General features: G+C 39.9%; 1 protein-coding gene across 17 annotated transcripts in view; it reads right to left on the minus strand.

Moving 5' to 3' along the window:
• LOC122556420 (protocadherin beta-15-like) overlaps window positions 1–13,697 on the minus strand; it is a 200,098-nt gene that overhangs the window by 13,101 nt on the left and 173,300 nt on the right. For 14 of the 17 annotated variants that reach the window (XM_043703041.1, XM_043703039.1, XM_043703038.1 and 11 more), the window contains exon 4: window positions 1,944–2,054. The exons of the other annotated variants lie outside the window; for them this stretch is intronic. In XM_043703041.1, coding sequence (XP_043558976.1) covers window positions 1,944–2,054 — 111 coding nt within the window. The remainder of the gene's footprint in view (window positions 1–1,943; window positions 2,055–13,697) is intronic. 17 annotated transcript variants of the gene reach the window in all.

Consider the following 13,697-nt stretch of genomic DNA (forward strand, 5'->3'; position numbering starts at 1 on the left):
TATCTTTCCCCTCTCACCCTAAACCTATGCCCTCTAGTTCTGGACTCCCTGACCCCAGGGAAAAGACTTTGTCTATTTATCCTATCCATGCCCCTCATGATTTTGTAAACCTCTATAAGGTCACTCCTCAACCTCCAACACTCCAGGGAAAATAGCCCCAGCCTGTTCAGCCTCTTCCTGTAGCTCAAATCCTTCAACCCTGGCAACATCCTTGCCAATCTTTTCTGAACCCTTTCACGTTTCACAACATCTTTCCGATAGGAAGGAGACCAGAAGTGGCCTAACCAATGTCCTGTACAGCTGCAACATGACCTCCCAACTCCTGTACTCAATACTCTGACCTGTAATATGATGCTTTTTAAGCGTGAAATTGTTTGTCAGATTGGTGATTAAAAATTCACTTTGTGTGATTAATGAATGTGCTTAAACTGAATAAATTGAGGAATTCAGGACATGAGCATTATTGTAATATACATAACCTTATAATACATAAGTCTATAAGCTAGAGACTAAATACTTGGAAATTGCTCTCAGAATCAATGAGCCTGCTGGAATGTAAGTGTATGCAGATCTAGTGTCTATTTCTTAAAAACTTACTATCAGCAAGAACTTAATGTGATAAATCCAAAGTGCTACCTGTCAGTTAGTATTCTTGCTAGTTTTAAAAGGATGAACAAACCTGTATTACTTTATTCATACTAATAATAGAACAAGAATAATTTAGTCTTCCCATTTGACTAAAGGTGGCAATATATTGATATATCTTTTTGAACCTTTCGAAAATAGTCACGTTGGGGAAAGCTGATAATTAAAAATTATGGAAGATGTTAATTCATTACTGGATGATAGTCCACTGCTGCCATTGATCATTCCCTTACTTACTGTTCGGTTTCCAACTCTGAAACTTACTGTGTGGTCAGCTTCTAAATCCCGTGTGCATGAACTCTTAATTTTGAACTGCATCCTTGACAAATATAAAACTTCAGCTATTTCCCCATAGACTCACTTCAATGGTTCATAGGTGGAGACTTCTGTTAATTCTAGCAGAGACCCTTCATTGGCAAGGGCTACAGAAAATAACCAAGGGACTAGAGCATGTACTCTTCCTGTAAGACATAACTGCATATTGATGCTATAGTGATAAAAGTATGAAGAAGTCTGTAGCTTCGATTGTATTGATGCTTACCTGAAGCAGGACAGTGAGATAATGGAAAGACAGAGCACAAAGACACAAAGAGAAGAAAAATACCACATGGTTACAAGTGAAAAGTAAGGAAAATCCTCAAAAGACCAGGACACCGTCTACAGTAAAGCCAGAACACAGAAAGCACAAAAGACACAGGTTCAGTCCCCAGTTTGTGTTGAGTAACCTGACCTCATCTAGGAAGTTGTAGAGAAACTATGATTGCTCTCAGTGGAGGAGTAAGAGAGAGAACAAATCATTCAGGCTTATAATTCCTCTTTGCATTCTAGTCATTTTCATTGGATAGTACATAAGCATGAGACCAGACATGGACAATATTCAATAGACATGGGTATCCAATAATGGCAAATAGCCTACTGACTCTTATTAACTGAAACTCAAAAATGAAGACGAGTCAATTGGATGAGGCTAGGGTTGGCCTCTTTCAGGAGGACTGGGAGAAATAAAAGAACTTGGCAAGATATAAAACTGAGAAATGTTTGTGCAGCAGCGGCCATACAAAGCTTTGAAGTCAGCAAGAGCAGCCTGGAACATTGAACACATTGACAGTTAAAGTCATGGCAGCAAGAGCAACAACTGCACACCTAATGAAAAAGTCTGGAAGATCAAGAGCAACAGCCAGCATTAGTAATCATCAGTAACAGTTTTCGAGAACCACCAAGTAAGGTAACAACTTTGAAAACAAAGCAGAGGGAAGCCATGTTGATGAGCTTCACCATGCCTCAGCTGAGGAGCTCACCTCGGGGGATGAGATACTGACTTCGCAAGGTTCCTGGTACGTGAGGGCCTAGCGTCATCTGCAACTGCATTCGCGGAGCTGTCCGTGGTAGTGTCCACCCGTCTCTACCGGCTGATGGAGTGTACATGGAGGCGGGAAACGTGGGGAGAAATATAAACAAATCAGGGAAATAAATGCAAAAAATAAGTAACTTGTGAAGTTATGCAGAAATTATAGCACCTGCTGCGGAAAGGGATCATGGCAATTAAATAAAAGGTAACCTTGAATGAGCATAGCAAATTTAAAGGGGGTAAAAGTGCACTCTAACAGAAGGAAAATGTGAAAGGTTTTCAGTAATAAAGTGAGCAAAATGTATGTGATAATAAATGACCCACTCAGTGGATGTTTTGCCTTCTAAAGAAAGTTGAATTAGCCTACCTCAGTCAGGTGTGTTTGATCAATCCTTGACCATATACTGGATACACACCTAAACAAGGTGTAGAATACTGCAATTGTTGAAAGAAGGCAGACCTTGTTCACTCCACCTCATTGAACTGCTTCTCTGGTCAACTGATCACAGAATCTAATTAATGATCATTGTAGAAATACAGCGGTGAATCATAGAGTAGACAGGGGCTAACGGTTTTCACCAACAGGATGATCAGTAACCAGAGGATACAAATGAAGATAACTGATGAAAATCCAAAGGGAAAACAAACAGAATTCCTTATGTAGATACTCGTTATGGTCTGCCATATACATCCTGAAAGATTGGTGGAGGCAGATTCAATAACCTTCAGAAGGGAATCGGATGGATACTTATTTACAGCAATGTATAAGGTTAGGGAAAGATCAGGAGATTAACCAGATCACCTTTTCAAGGACCAAGCACAGACATTATGAGCTGAATGATTTCCCTCTGTGATGAATCATTTTTTGATTCCATGGTGCCATACACATCACAAAGTCATTTTGGATGAAAATTGTTCTTTGGTTTATTTGATCCTGTCATTGAAAAACACTCCAACCATAATCTTTACAACTAGCCATAACTAGCCAAATTACAAATGAGTCCATCATGGCCTTACAATCTATTTAAACAGCTAACTGTGTTTGTTTAAAGTTTAACTTCCTGGCATTGCCCAAGCCAACCATGAACCTCTCTTACACTTGTCCAGCTCTCCTGGTATATTTTAACACAATGATCTTGGATTATTTTGTCACATATTATACTTACATATGTATTACTATAGGTGACACTGTTCTATAGAATATGTTTTAAAATGGTTTCAGCTACTTACATTGATATAACATCCCAAAGTGCAATGCCAATCTAAGATGAAACAAATAGATTTGCCCATTTATAAAAGACACCTTGCAGACTGTCCAGGTTTTGTCAGAGGGGTTTGAAGCTACTCATAAAATACAGTTTATTCTAATTATATAGCAGCAACAGAAGGAAGAGGAAAGCTGCTCCTGGAACTCACAAAAACTACTCTGTCTGAGGTTCCTTTGTTATGGGATTGTTTGCACCACCTGACTGGTCAGCTGACTCCCACAGCCACCTTCCTGGTTTTACAGTTCACTGGTAGTTCTGATGTGCTTTTACCTGTCCACCAAAATGGTGGTTGCTTTAGGCAGAAGACAAATTTCAAACCCAATAAACACCATACTATGGTATTGGCAGCATAAGTAGCCCAGTGCATTCAGTCATTGTCAACTCAATATCTTATGATTTGATTTTAAGATACATTCACATGCAGAGATCTTGTTTGAAGAGAGGCCATGCAAGTTAGACAACCCTATAATTCAAAGCTGGCCATTCGCACCAACAAACAGCAAGAGACACTGTAAAACAAGTAAGTACAGAATAAGGCACTGGTTTCTTTTTGCTTCAGTTATTTTTCAAGACATTTATTAGTCCTGCAAAACAAAAAGTTATTTTTCTTATTAGCTGCAAATAGACATTTACACTGACGTCAGACAAAGCATGCTGTTAGAGATATGGCATCAACACTCTGCCTACGGTTATTATTTATTGCAAGTCCTTGCTGAATTAAATCTATTTTAGTTAAATTCATTCATGAAATATTGCAGTTGTATGATGTCTTTGTTAGTTTCTCAATGAAAGGAAGTCAGCTGTGTGTTGATCTAAAAATACAGTGTGATACTATTTTGGATGCAGAATGCTTCAGAGTTAGGTTTGTGCCAGCAAGCAGTTGAGAAATCAATCATATCATATTGACCCAAGACCTTTTATAAAGTATTTGGCACCCAGTCACCAACTGCCGCCCCCACCTGCACTCCCAAATCTTTTCCCAAAAATGCAAAGTCATATTGGAACTCAATAATACAAGTGATGGACTATGTCCAAAATGGCCATTACTTATCCATGAACTTAATCAGTGATGTCTGCCAAGCCACCTATCTTTACAGGGCATAAAGTTCAACTCTGGTTCCTATCCTTCTCATTAGCATTTGCATGCATTTCTCCAGCTGGGGTCACTAGCAGCTGCTAGACATGATTTATTTCACTTATTCCTTCTCTGATTGATTGGTGCAAACAATGGACTGATGCCTACAACTCTGCCTGTGCTCCCATAGAGCCTTGCATTGATCTGGCACTTCGTCTTTTAATATCACTAAGCTGTAGACTGACTTTGCCAAGTGAACCATCAGGAAGTGCCAAAGAATAGTATGGATGTGTTGGCAGATTGCTTGTAAAACATGCACAGTGTAATTCTCTAACTATAAAACTTAAAATAGGAATTCATTAGTAATGTGGCTATAATGGATATACAGTCACGGAACTTGCATTTATGTCAGCCCTTCACAGTTTTGGGATGTCCTAAATTAATTTATGATGAGCTGTTAAAGTGCAGTCAATGTTCTAGATATTTTCTCGATATTATTGCACACCTCTGAAGGAGGTGGAACTTGAATCCGGACCTGCTGGGGCACACAGTTGACCAACCAATTTGCACATAGCAAGGTCACAGAACCAACAATGTGACAACCTTAGTGATGTCCAATGAAGAATATATATACTTGTAATATGGACCAAGTGCTGGCAAATAGGACCAGATTAGGTTGGGATATCTGGCCAGCATGGACAAGTTGGACTGAAGGATCTGTTTGCATGCTATACATCTCTATGCCTCTAAGCGCTTGGTTTGTGTTTGATTTACTGATTTCTACCACTTCATCCATGTCTTCAGCTAACATTAACTAATAGCAACTTGACTTGGAGATTTCTTGATTTTCTTGGCATGCAGAGTATACTCACTCAGGTGTTTCTAAATTTCTAAAAGAAACATAAGCCACAAATACCATATGGTTGTATAAGCTTCCACCTATTGCCTTAACCTAAGAGATCACAAGATATAAAGAAAGCCACTAAAATTATATTTAAATAATTAAGGCTTTTCCTCTTCTTCTGAAGGAACAGCAACAACAACTGACATTAATTAGTGTCTTTAAAGACAATGAACATCCCAAAGTGTTTGAACAGCAATGTACTTAGATAGAATATGGCATTGGATATTGAGCCACATAAGATTTAAGATGTAACCAAAAGCCTGATCAAAGAGGTAGGTTTTAAGGATTGACTTGAAGGAGGGAGGAAAGAGAGGGAGAGAGAGGGAGAGACAGAGAGATAGAGAGAGACAGAGAGAGGTGAGAAGTGGCAAGATTCAGTAAGAAAAGTTAAGGCTTAGGCAGTGGAAAATACAGTTATCGTCAGTGGAGAGTAAGAAATTGTCAAGGTGCAAGAGACCAGATCTGAAGGATCACAGGACTCTCAGAGGTTTGTAGTGCTTGGAAGTGTTGTATGTTGCTTGCTGTAATACCTGCTTCATGATGTGTAATGTATTTTACTGCTTTATGCAAACTAACCCACAAAGTTAATGGATCCCTGATAAATGTTTGCTTATTTGATCAATCCTACTACTATGACAGGGAGAGGTACACTGATAGGTAGGGATAAGGCTATACAGTGTTTTGAACACAAAATAAAGGGAACAAATGGAAACTAAACTGCAATATGTAAATTGTAAGACTGTTCAGAATGACAAATCTTATACTGTGGAAGGCGGAGATCAAGAATGGAGCTAAATGTCTTATCTAGAGCTTAACAAAAACAGAATAGCATAAAATGTATTTGAAAGCTGCTTCAACATGTCATGTGGTACAACATACTGAACCTGTTTATATTCTGCCAACAATTATGATGGGTTATATAGATATGCTATGCCTGTCCTAAATAATCATCAAATCATTGCTATTTTAATTCAATCAGGGTTTTGCTGGCACATTGCCATGGCCTTGATAGTTAATGTAATTGAGCAGAAAAGCAATCTAGATATTGTAGCAGCACTTGATTTCCTTTGTCACTCAGGTTCCCTATACCACAGGTACTGATATCTGATTCTGAACTCTGTCTGGCATTATCGACTAATTGAGATTTATAAATAAATTAGTGATTTAATTACTTAAATACCTTGATTTATTTTATCAAATAGCCCACATCCCTGGGACATTTGGTTGACAAAATTTAATTTGTAATAACAGGAAGATGGATAAGCTGTAATAATTTAATGTTATGTTTACTTTGACATCTACATAACTAAAACAGTTCCAAGTCCTTAGATGTCAAAAGGTTGTCTTACGTGTTCACCTGAAGAATATTTAATAGGAATTACATATGAACTTGAACATTACCAAATTATCATATGAATACTTAATGCACTTTTCTAATACCTCTGTCAAGTATTTTTAAAAGAAATATAAAACTATTCAATATTAACGTGAAAGTGAATAGTGCAATTTCCAGATTCCCACAGCTACCTGTGCCCACCCCACCTCCTGCAAAAATGCCATCCCGTATTCCCAATTCCTCCGCCTCTGCCGTATCTGCTCCCAGGAGGACCAGTTCTACCACAGAACACACCAGATGGCCTCCTTCTTTAGAGATCGCAATTTCCTTTCTCATGTGGTTGAAGATGCCCTCCAACGCATCTCATCCACATCTCATACCTCCACCCTCAAACCCCACCCCTCCAACCGTAACAAGGACAGAATCCCCCTTGTCCTCACTTTCCACCCTACCAACCTTCACATTAACCATATCATCCGCCGACATTTCAACCACCTCCAAATGGACCCCACCACCAGGGATATATTTCCCTCCCCACCCCTTTCCGCTTTCCACAAAGACAATTCCCTCTGTGACTACCTGGTGAGGTCCACACCCCCCAGCAAACCACCCTCCTGTCCTGGCACCCTCCCCTGCCACCGCAGGAATTGCAAAACTTGTGCCAACACCTCCTCCCTCACCACCATCCAAGGCCCCAAAGGAGCCTTCCACTTCCGTCAAAGTTTCACCTGCACATCCACCAATGTCATTTATTGTATCCGTTGCTGCCGATGCGGTCTCCTCTACATTGGGGAGACTGGACGCCTCCTCGCAGAGTGCTTCAGGGAACATCTCCGGGACACCCACACCAATCAACCCCACTGCCCTGTGGCCCAACATTTTAACTCCCTCTCCCACTCTGCAGAGGACATGGAGGTCCTGGGCCTCCTTCACCGCCGCTCCCTCACCACCCGAAGCCTGGAGGAAGAACACCTCATCTTCCACCTCGGAACACTTCAACCCCAGGGGATCAATGTGGACTTCACCAGTTTCCTCATTTCCCCTCCCCCCACCTTACCTCAGTTCCAACCTTCCAGCTCAGCACTGTCCTCATGACCTATCCGATCTGCCAATCTCCCTTCCACCCTGAAGGCACCCTGCCTCTATTCCTGATGAAGGGCTTTTGCCCGAAACGTCAATTTTCCTGCTCCTCGGATGCTGCCTGACCTGCTGTGCTTTTCCAGCACCACTCTGATCTAAACTCTGGTTTCCAGCATCTGCAGTCCTCACTTTCACCCACTCCTATCCCTGGCCATTGTCTAAAGATGAACAAGACTGTTTGGAATCTTAACATTTACTTCATCCTGAACTAAGATTTTGATTTCATTATCTTTCCATCACCACAGCTTCCAACTTCAGAATTTAGAGCATCACTAACCATTGTCCCAATTAAGCCTATGTGCTGTTGAAGCTTTCTTCCATGGTTGTTTCAACTCCAGCATGACAATTCCAAATACCCCTTTGGACAGCCTCATATTGTTCATCATGCAAAATGTTGAGTTCATCAAAGCCCCACTGCCTGTATCCTACCTCATCCTTAAGTCAAATTCATCTATCATTATATCTCTGTTTATCCACAATAGATCCTGTCACTCACTACTCTAACTTAAACATGTTAACCGGTGGTCTTGCTCCTGTTCTGTCTTTCTAACCTCCTCCAACCCAACAACAACAGAATATTACTTAAATGGAGAGAAACTGCAGAATCAGGAAGGCTAATTGAATGTTGGCTCTTATTTCAAAGGGATTTGAGTATAAGAGTAGGGATGGCCTATTGCAACTGTCCAAGATTCTAGTGATACTACATCTGGAGCAGTATGAGCAGTTTGATTTCCTTATTTAAGGAAAGAAATAATTTCATTGGTAACAGTTCAGAAAACATTCACTGGGATGATTCATCGTATGGAGGGATTGTCTTCTGAGCAAAGTCTAAATAGTTTGGGACAGTACTCACTGGAATGTAGAAGAATGACAGGTGATTTTATTGAAACATGTAGGACTCAGAAGGGGCTTGACAGGATAAATGATGAGATGTTTCCTCTCATGGGAATGTTTAGGGCCAGGTGGCATAGTCACAAAGGGAGGCCAATTTAAGAAGGAGATGAGGAGAAATCTCTTCTCTCAGCAGTTTGTGAATCTTTGGAATTGCTTGCCACTGAGATCTGTGGGGCAGAGTCCTTATGCGTATTTAAGGCTGAGATAGACAGACTTTTGATCAAAAAGAGAATCACGCATTACAGGGAAAGAGCAGGAAAGTGGATGTAAGGAATGTTGGATCAGCCATGATCCTATTGACTGGCACAGCAGGCTTAAGGGGCTGAATGACCTATACCTGTTTGTACTTTTTATGATGTTAATTTGTCAGCACTATATCCTGACCTAAACATTTTGCCTTTCTAACCTACACTGAAATCCCACATCCCACTCTTGACAGCTGTGCCTTCAACCATCTCGACCAGGTCCTCTGGAATTCTCTAATTATGTCCTTCCATCTGTTCCATTAAGGTCTTCCTTAAAACCTACCTAGGTTTAAGGCAAGATTATCATAATACTTCTTAATATAGCCTTTGACTTTTACTTGATCTCTGTCAAGCATTGCGGGACATTTTTCAACGTTAAAGTTACAATTGCAAGTTGTAAAATTCATAATGTCTGTCCATCTCACTTCCATCAGCAGAAAAGCAAACCATTGATGATGTTTGTACACATCTTTGCTCTTAAAAAAAAGTTCAATAACATATGAAAACCTAATGAGAGACATAGGAGGGCATCTATACTATGTATAACCAATTTATGATCATCAATTGGTGAGTATATTTTTTATTTTAAAGTGCAGAACTATCTTACACTTGTAATGTAATTCAGCAATGATCCACAATGAAGATAGAAAATTACTTTGTACATCACTGCCTCTATGACATGTGGGAGTTGAATTCTTGCTGCATGCGAATAGAGAAATGTTAACAGCAGCTTTCACAGCATGTGTTAAAACCCTGTTATTAGTGTTTGCACAGGGAGTCAAAATCAAACAAAGGCATTTAAAACTAATTTTTTCATACATCCTTCAATTCCTCCTTCTCTGAATACTGACGTGAGTTCCTCTTGATCACATTAATGTTGTTGACTTCAATTAGATTCCCTTGATACATTTTCTGCAAGATTTTTAGTGAAAGCATTTTACTTGACTTCACCGATTGCATTTTCATATTGTTCCAGATTATTTCTCCAAAAATGTACACTTAGCACTATTATTTTTAACAGTGACAGTAAAATGCAGTGTTCAATGTGAAAATGCAATACTGTACACCAATCCTCAACACTCACATGTCTGCACATTGCTGCTTGAGGGAAGGATTAAGTCAGTCTGCACTCGGATCAAAGCATCAATCAAAATAGCTAAGAAAGAAAAGTTATAGCATTGCAATCAACATTCTTATGTAAGTACACATTAGTAGTATCCACATTCTTATGTTAGTACACATTAGTAGTATTCACAGAATTTTATGATTCCGTTGATACGACTCATGGTAAATATTAGAATTATCTCAAGTGTGTTTCACAGGAAGGTATCTGTATTCTAAAATACTCTGAAAGGAAACTCAGGTTTCTCATTCCTCATTCTTTCCTCAAACTTTCCTCATTCCTGAAGAAGGGCTCATGCCCAAAACGCCGATTCTCCTGCTCCTTGGATGCTGCCTGACCTGCTGCACTTTTCCAGCAACACATTTTCCGCTCTGATCTCCAGCATCTGCAGTCCTCACTTTCTCCTGAAAGGAAACTCAGGTTTGCCAACTTTCAAATCAGATTGTACAAAAATCATTTTTGCTTCTAATCTCAATTCATAACCTTCCAGATATTTACTCTGACATCTGCTGTCTTAAAGTCAAAGTTATATAATGGAATAAAGAGCTCACGATAGATTTGACTTACGAGGATTTTGATGAACCAAACAAGGCAAATCTGTTTCCTCTCTTAAATAAGCCAATAACCAAAGGGCATAGATACAACATATTTAGCAAGGTAAAAAAAAGACAAGATGGAGAGAAATTATGTCATGTAAAGGGTTTTATAGTTTGGAATTAACTGCTTGTTTGAAGGGTAGTGTAATCAAATTACCCAGGAGCTTTAAACAGGGAGATGGATTCTTTTAAGAGAATTAATTTTCTGTGTCATGGGGAGAAAACTGTAGCATGGCATTAAATTGAGCAACTCTTCCTGAAACTGGCATTGTGGGCTGAATAGCTTTTCTGTACTTTAAGATACTATAACTTTGTGGATCAGTGTGAAAATGCACAACGTGGTATTTGCAAGAATTAAACCAATTAGTATAGAATGAAAATCTGAATGATACAGAGATAAAAGAGGGTTTTTATTTGTAACAGGAACAAATCATTAAGGTAAATATGGCTGCTTTCTCCTCTTAACTGTTCTACTTGTCGGTTCATCATTACTTCAATATTGGGGCGGCTCAGTGGTTAGCACTGCTACCTCATAGCACCAGGATCCTAGGTTTGATGTCTGTGTGGAGTTTGCATAGTCTCCCTGTGTCTGTGTGGGTTTCCTCCCACAGTCCAAAGATGTGAAGGTCAGGTGAATTGGCCATGCTAAATTGCCCATAGTGTAAGATGCATTAATCAGAGGGAAATGGGTCTGGGTAGGTTACTCTTCAGAGGGTCGGTGTTGACTTGTTGGGCTGAAGGGCCTGTTTCCACACTGTAGGGAATCTAATCTAATTTTCTCTACATGACTTATATTGTGAACTTGTTTACTTTATTTGCTTTCCTCTTAACTTACAGGTCAAGCTTTCTCCGTTGTCTAATATCATCCAGTGAGAACCATAGCTAATAGAATAATAAAGTGAATGTTTTGATTTAAAATCATCATGGAACCCAAATGCAAGAATCTTCAGCAGCTCTGTAGCTGAAACATCAAGATAATAAAGCGATACAGATACGTCTTTTTCTGCCCCACCTCCCTCTCTGTCACATGAACATTTCCCATCAATGATTCAATTCTGTTCTCCTTCCCTAAGTTTCCATGACAACCTGTTCATTTAGATGCTTTCCTACATCTTGGATTTGGTTCAAATCACCCCTTTGCTTCTCTTTTAACCTTTGCGTTTGATGCCTCCTTTGTCTGACAACTCCAGGCAGTTACTTTAATCTGCTATGAATTAATATATGAGATAGCATTTCACAATTCAATTTTTAATCCTTTGTTTGACACACTTAACTGTATTACCTCATGAGGATTGAGTGCGACCACTCCCTGCTGTTTTCAACATGTGTCCTTGTTTTTCCTTAATATACATGACATTAAATTTAGAGCTAGCCCATTCAGATGAGAAATTTGGAAACATTTTTCTCTCGACCCCCTTCAAAAAGCTGTGGATGCTTGCAATGCTTGCAAGGCTGAGATCAATCATTTTGTGTTAGGTAAGGATAGCAGGGGAAATGGAGTAAAGACAAGTTCATGGATTTTGGAGTGCTGATCAGCTATGATCTAACTGAATGGCAGTAGGGGCTCACGGGGTTGAATGGCATACCCCTGCTATTATTAATCTCTGCAAAAATAATTTTATACACACCTCAAACACTGAACTTTGTAAACCACAATTATAAATATGCACAGACTCATTTCTTGAATCTTTACTGTAGGAAGATATGACTTAGGAGAAGGAGTAGACCAGCTGATTTTTTGCACTGCTCCACCATTCAATAAGGTCATGGCTATCTGTTTATACACTCAATTCCACTTTCCTGTCTGCCCCCCCATCATAACCCTTGCTCCCTTGTCAATCAAAACTCTGTCTCACTCATTCTTGAATAAGTGGAATGATTCAGCATCCAATTCATTTTTGACAAAAGAATTCCATAGAAAAACTTCCACAGCTTCAAAGAAATTTTCTCATCCCCATCTTAAAGGGGGATCGTGTAAGAGGAAACATTTTGTCTCTGTCTATCCTATTCTACCCTTAAAAGTTTCAATAAGATCATCAGGAGCATGTTGAGTCATAAGACTGGAAGTAATAAGAGGTTGTGATTATTGTGGTGGATGCATGACAAAGAATGAAGGGAATTTTCAGGAAACAAGGAGGCATCTCAAGACTAATTCGGGGAGAAATCAAAACGGAACGAGGCAAGTAGACAAGAGTATAAATGTAGTGGGTTTGGGCTTTAAGTCACAGCTTCGAGGCAAAGAACAACAGGGCAATATAATACGCAACTGCATTTTGTAAATTTTTAATTGACTACTGCAATCTATTAAAATACTTTTTGAAGTAACCCCACAGAGGCTGGTACCCCATCACCAAGTCACTCTTCCTTTACACAGAGAGAGTCCTTGACACTTATCCACCTCCTCCAAGCCAGCTCTCAGAGTGAACAGAATATCTGACATTCCTGTTTATATAGAGTCATAGAGATGTACAGCATGGAAACAGACCCTTCGGTCCAACCCGTCCATGTCGGCCAGATATCAAAACCCAATCTAGTCCCACCTGCCAGCACCCAGCCCATATCCCTCCAAACCCTTCCTATTCATATACCCATCCAAATGCCTCTTAAATGTTGCAATTGTATCAGCCTCCACCACATCCTCTGGCAGTTCATTCCATACACGTACCACCCTCTGCTAAGATTGCTTTCCCAAAATGCAGCTCCTTGCATTTATCCGAATTAAACTCCATCTGCCACTTCTCAGCCCATTGGCCCATCTGGTCCAGATCCTGTTGTAATCTGAGGTAACCCTTTTCGCTGTCCACTACACCTCCAATTTTGGTGTCATCTGCAAATTTACTAACTGTAACTCTTATGCTCGCATCCAAATCATTTACGTAAATGACAAAAAGTAGAGGGCCCAGCACCAATCCTTGTGGCACTCCACTGGTCACAGGCCTCCAGTCTGAAAAACAACCCTCCACCACCACCCTCTGTCTTGTACCTTTGAGCCACTTCTGTATCCAAATGGCTAGTTCTCCCTTTATTCCATGAGATCTAACCTTACTAATCAGTCTCCCATGGGGTACGTTGTCAAATGCCTTACTGAAGTCCATATGGATCACATCTACTGCTCTGCCCTCA

This window comes from Chiloscyllium plagiosum, chromosome 14, assembly GCF_004010195.1.
Source record: "Chiloscyllium plagiosum isolate BGI_BamShark_2017 chromosome 14, ASM401019v2, whole genome shotgun sequence".
Taxonomy (NCBI): domain Eukaryota; kingdom Metazoa; phylum Chordata; class Chondrichthyes; order Orectolobiformes; family Hemiscylliidae; genus Chiloscyllium; species Chiloscyllium plagiosum.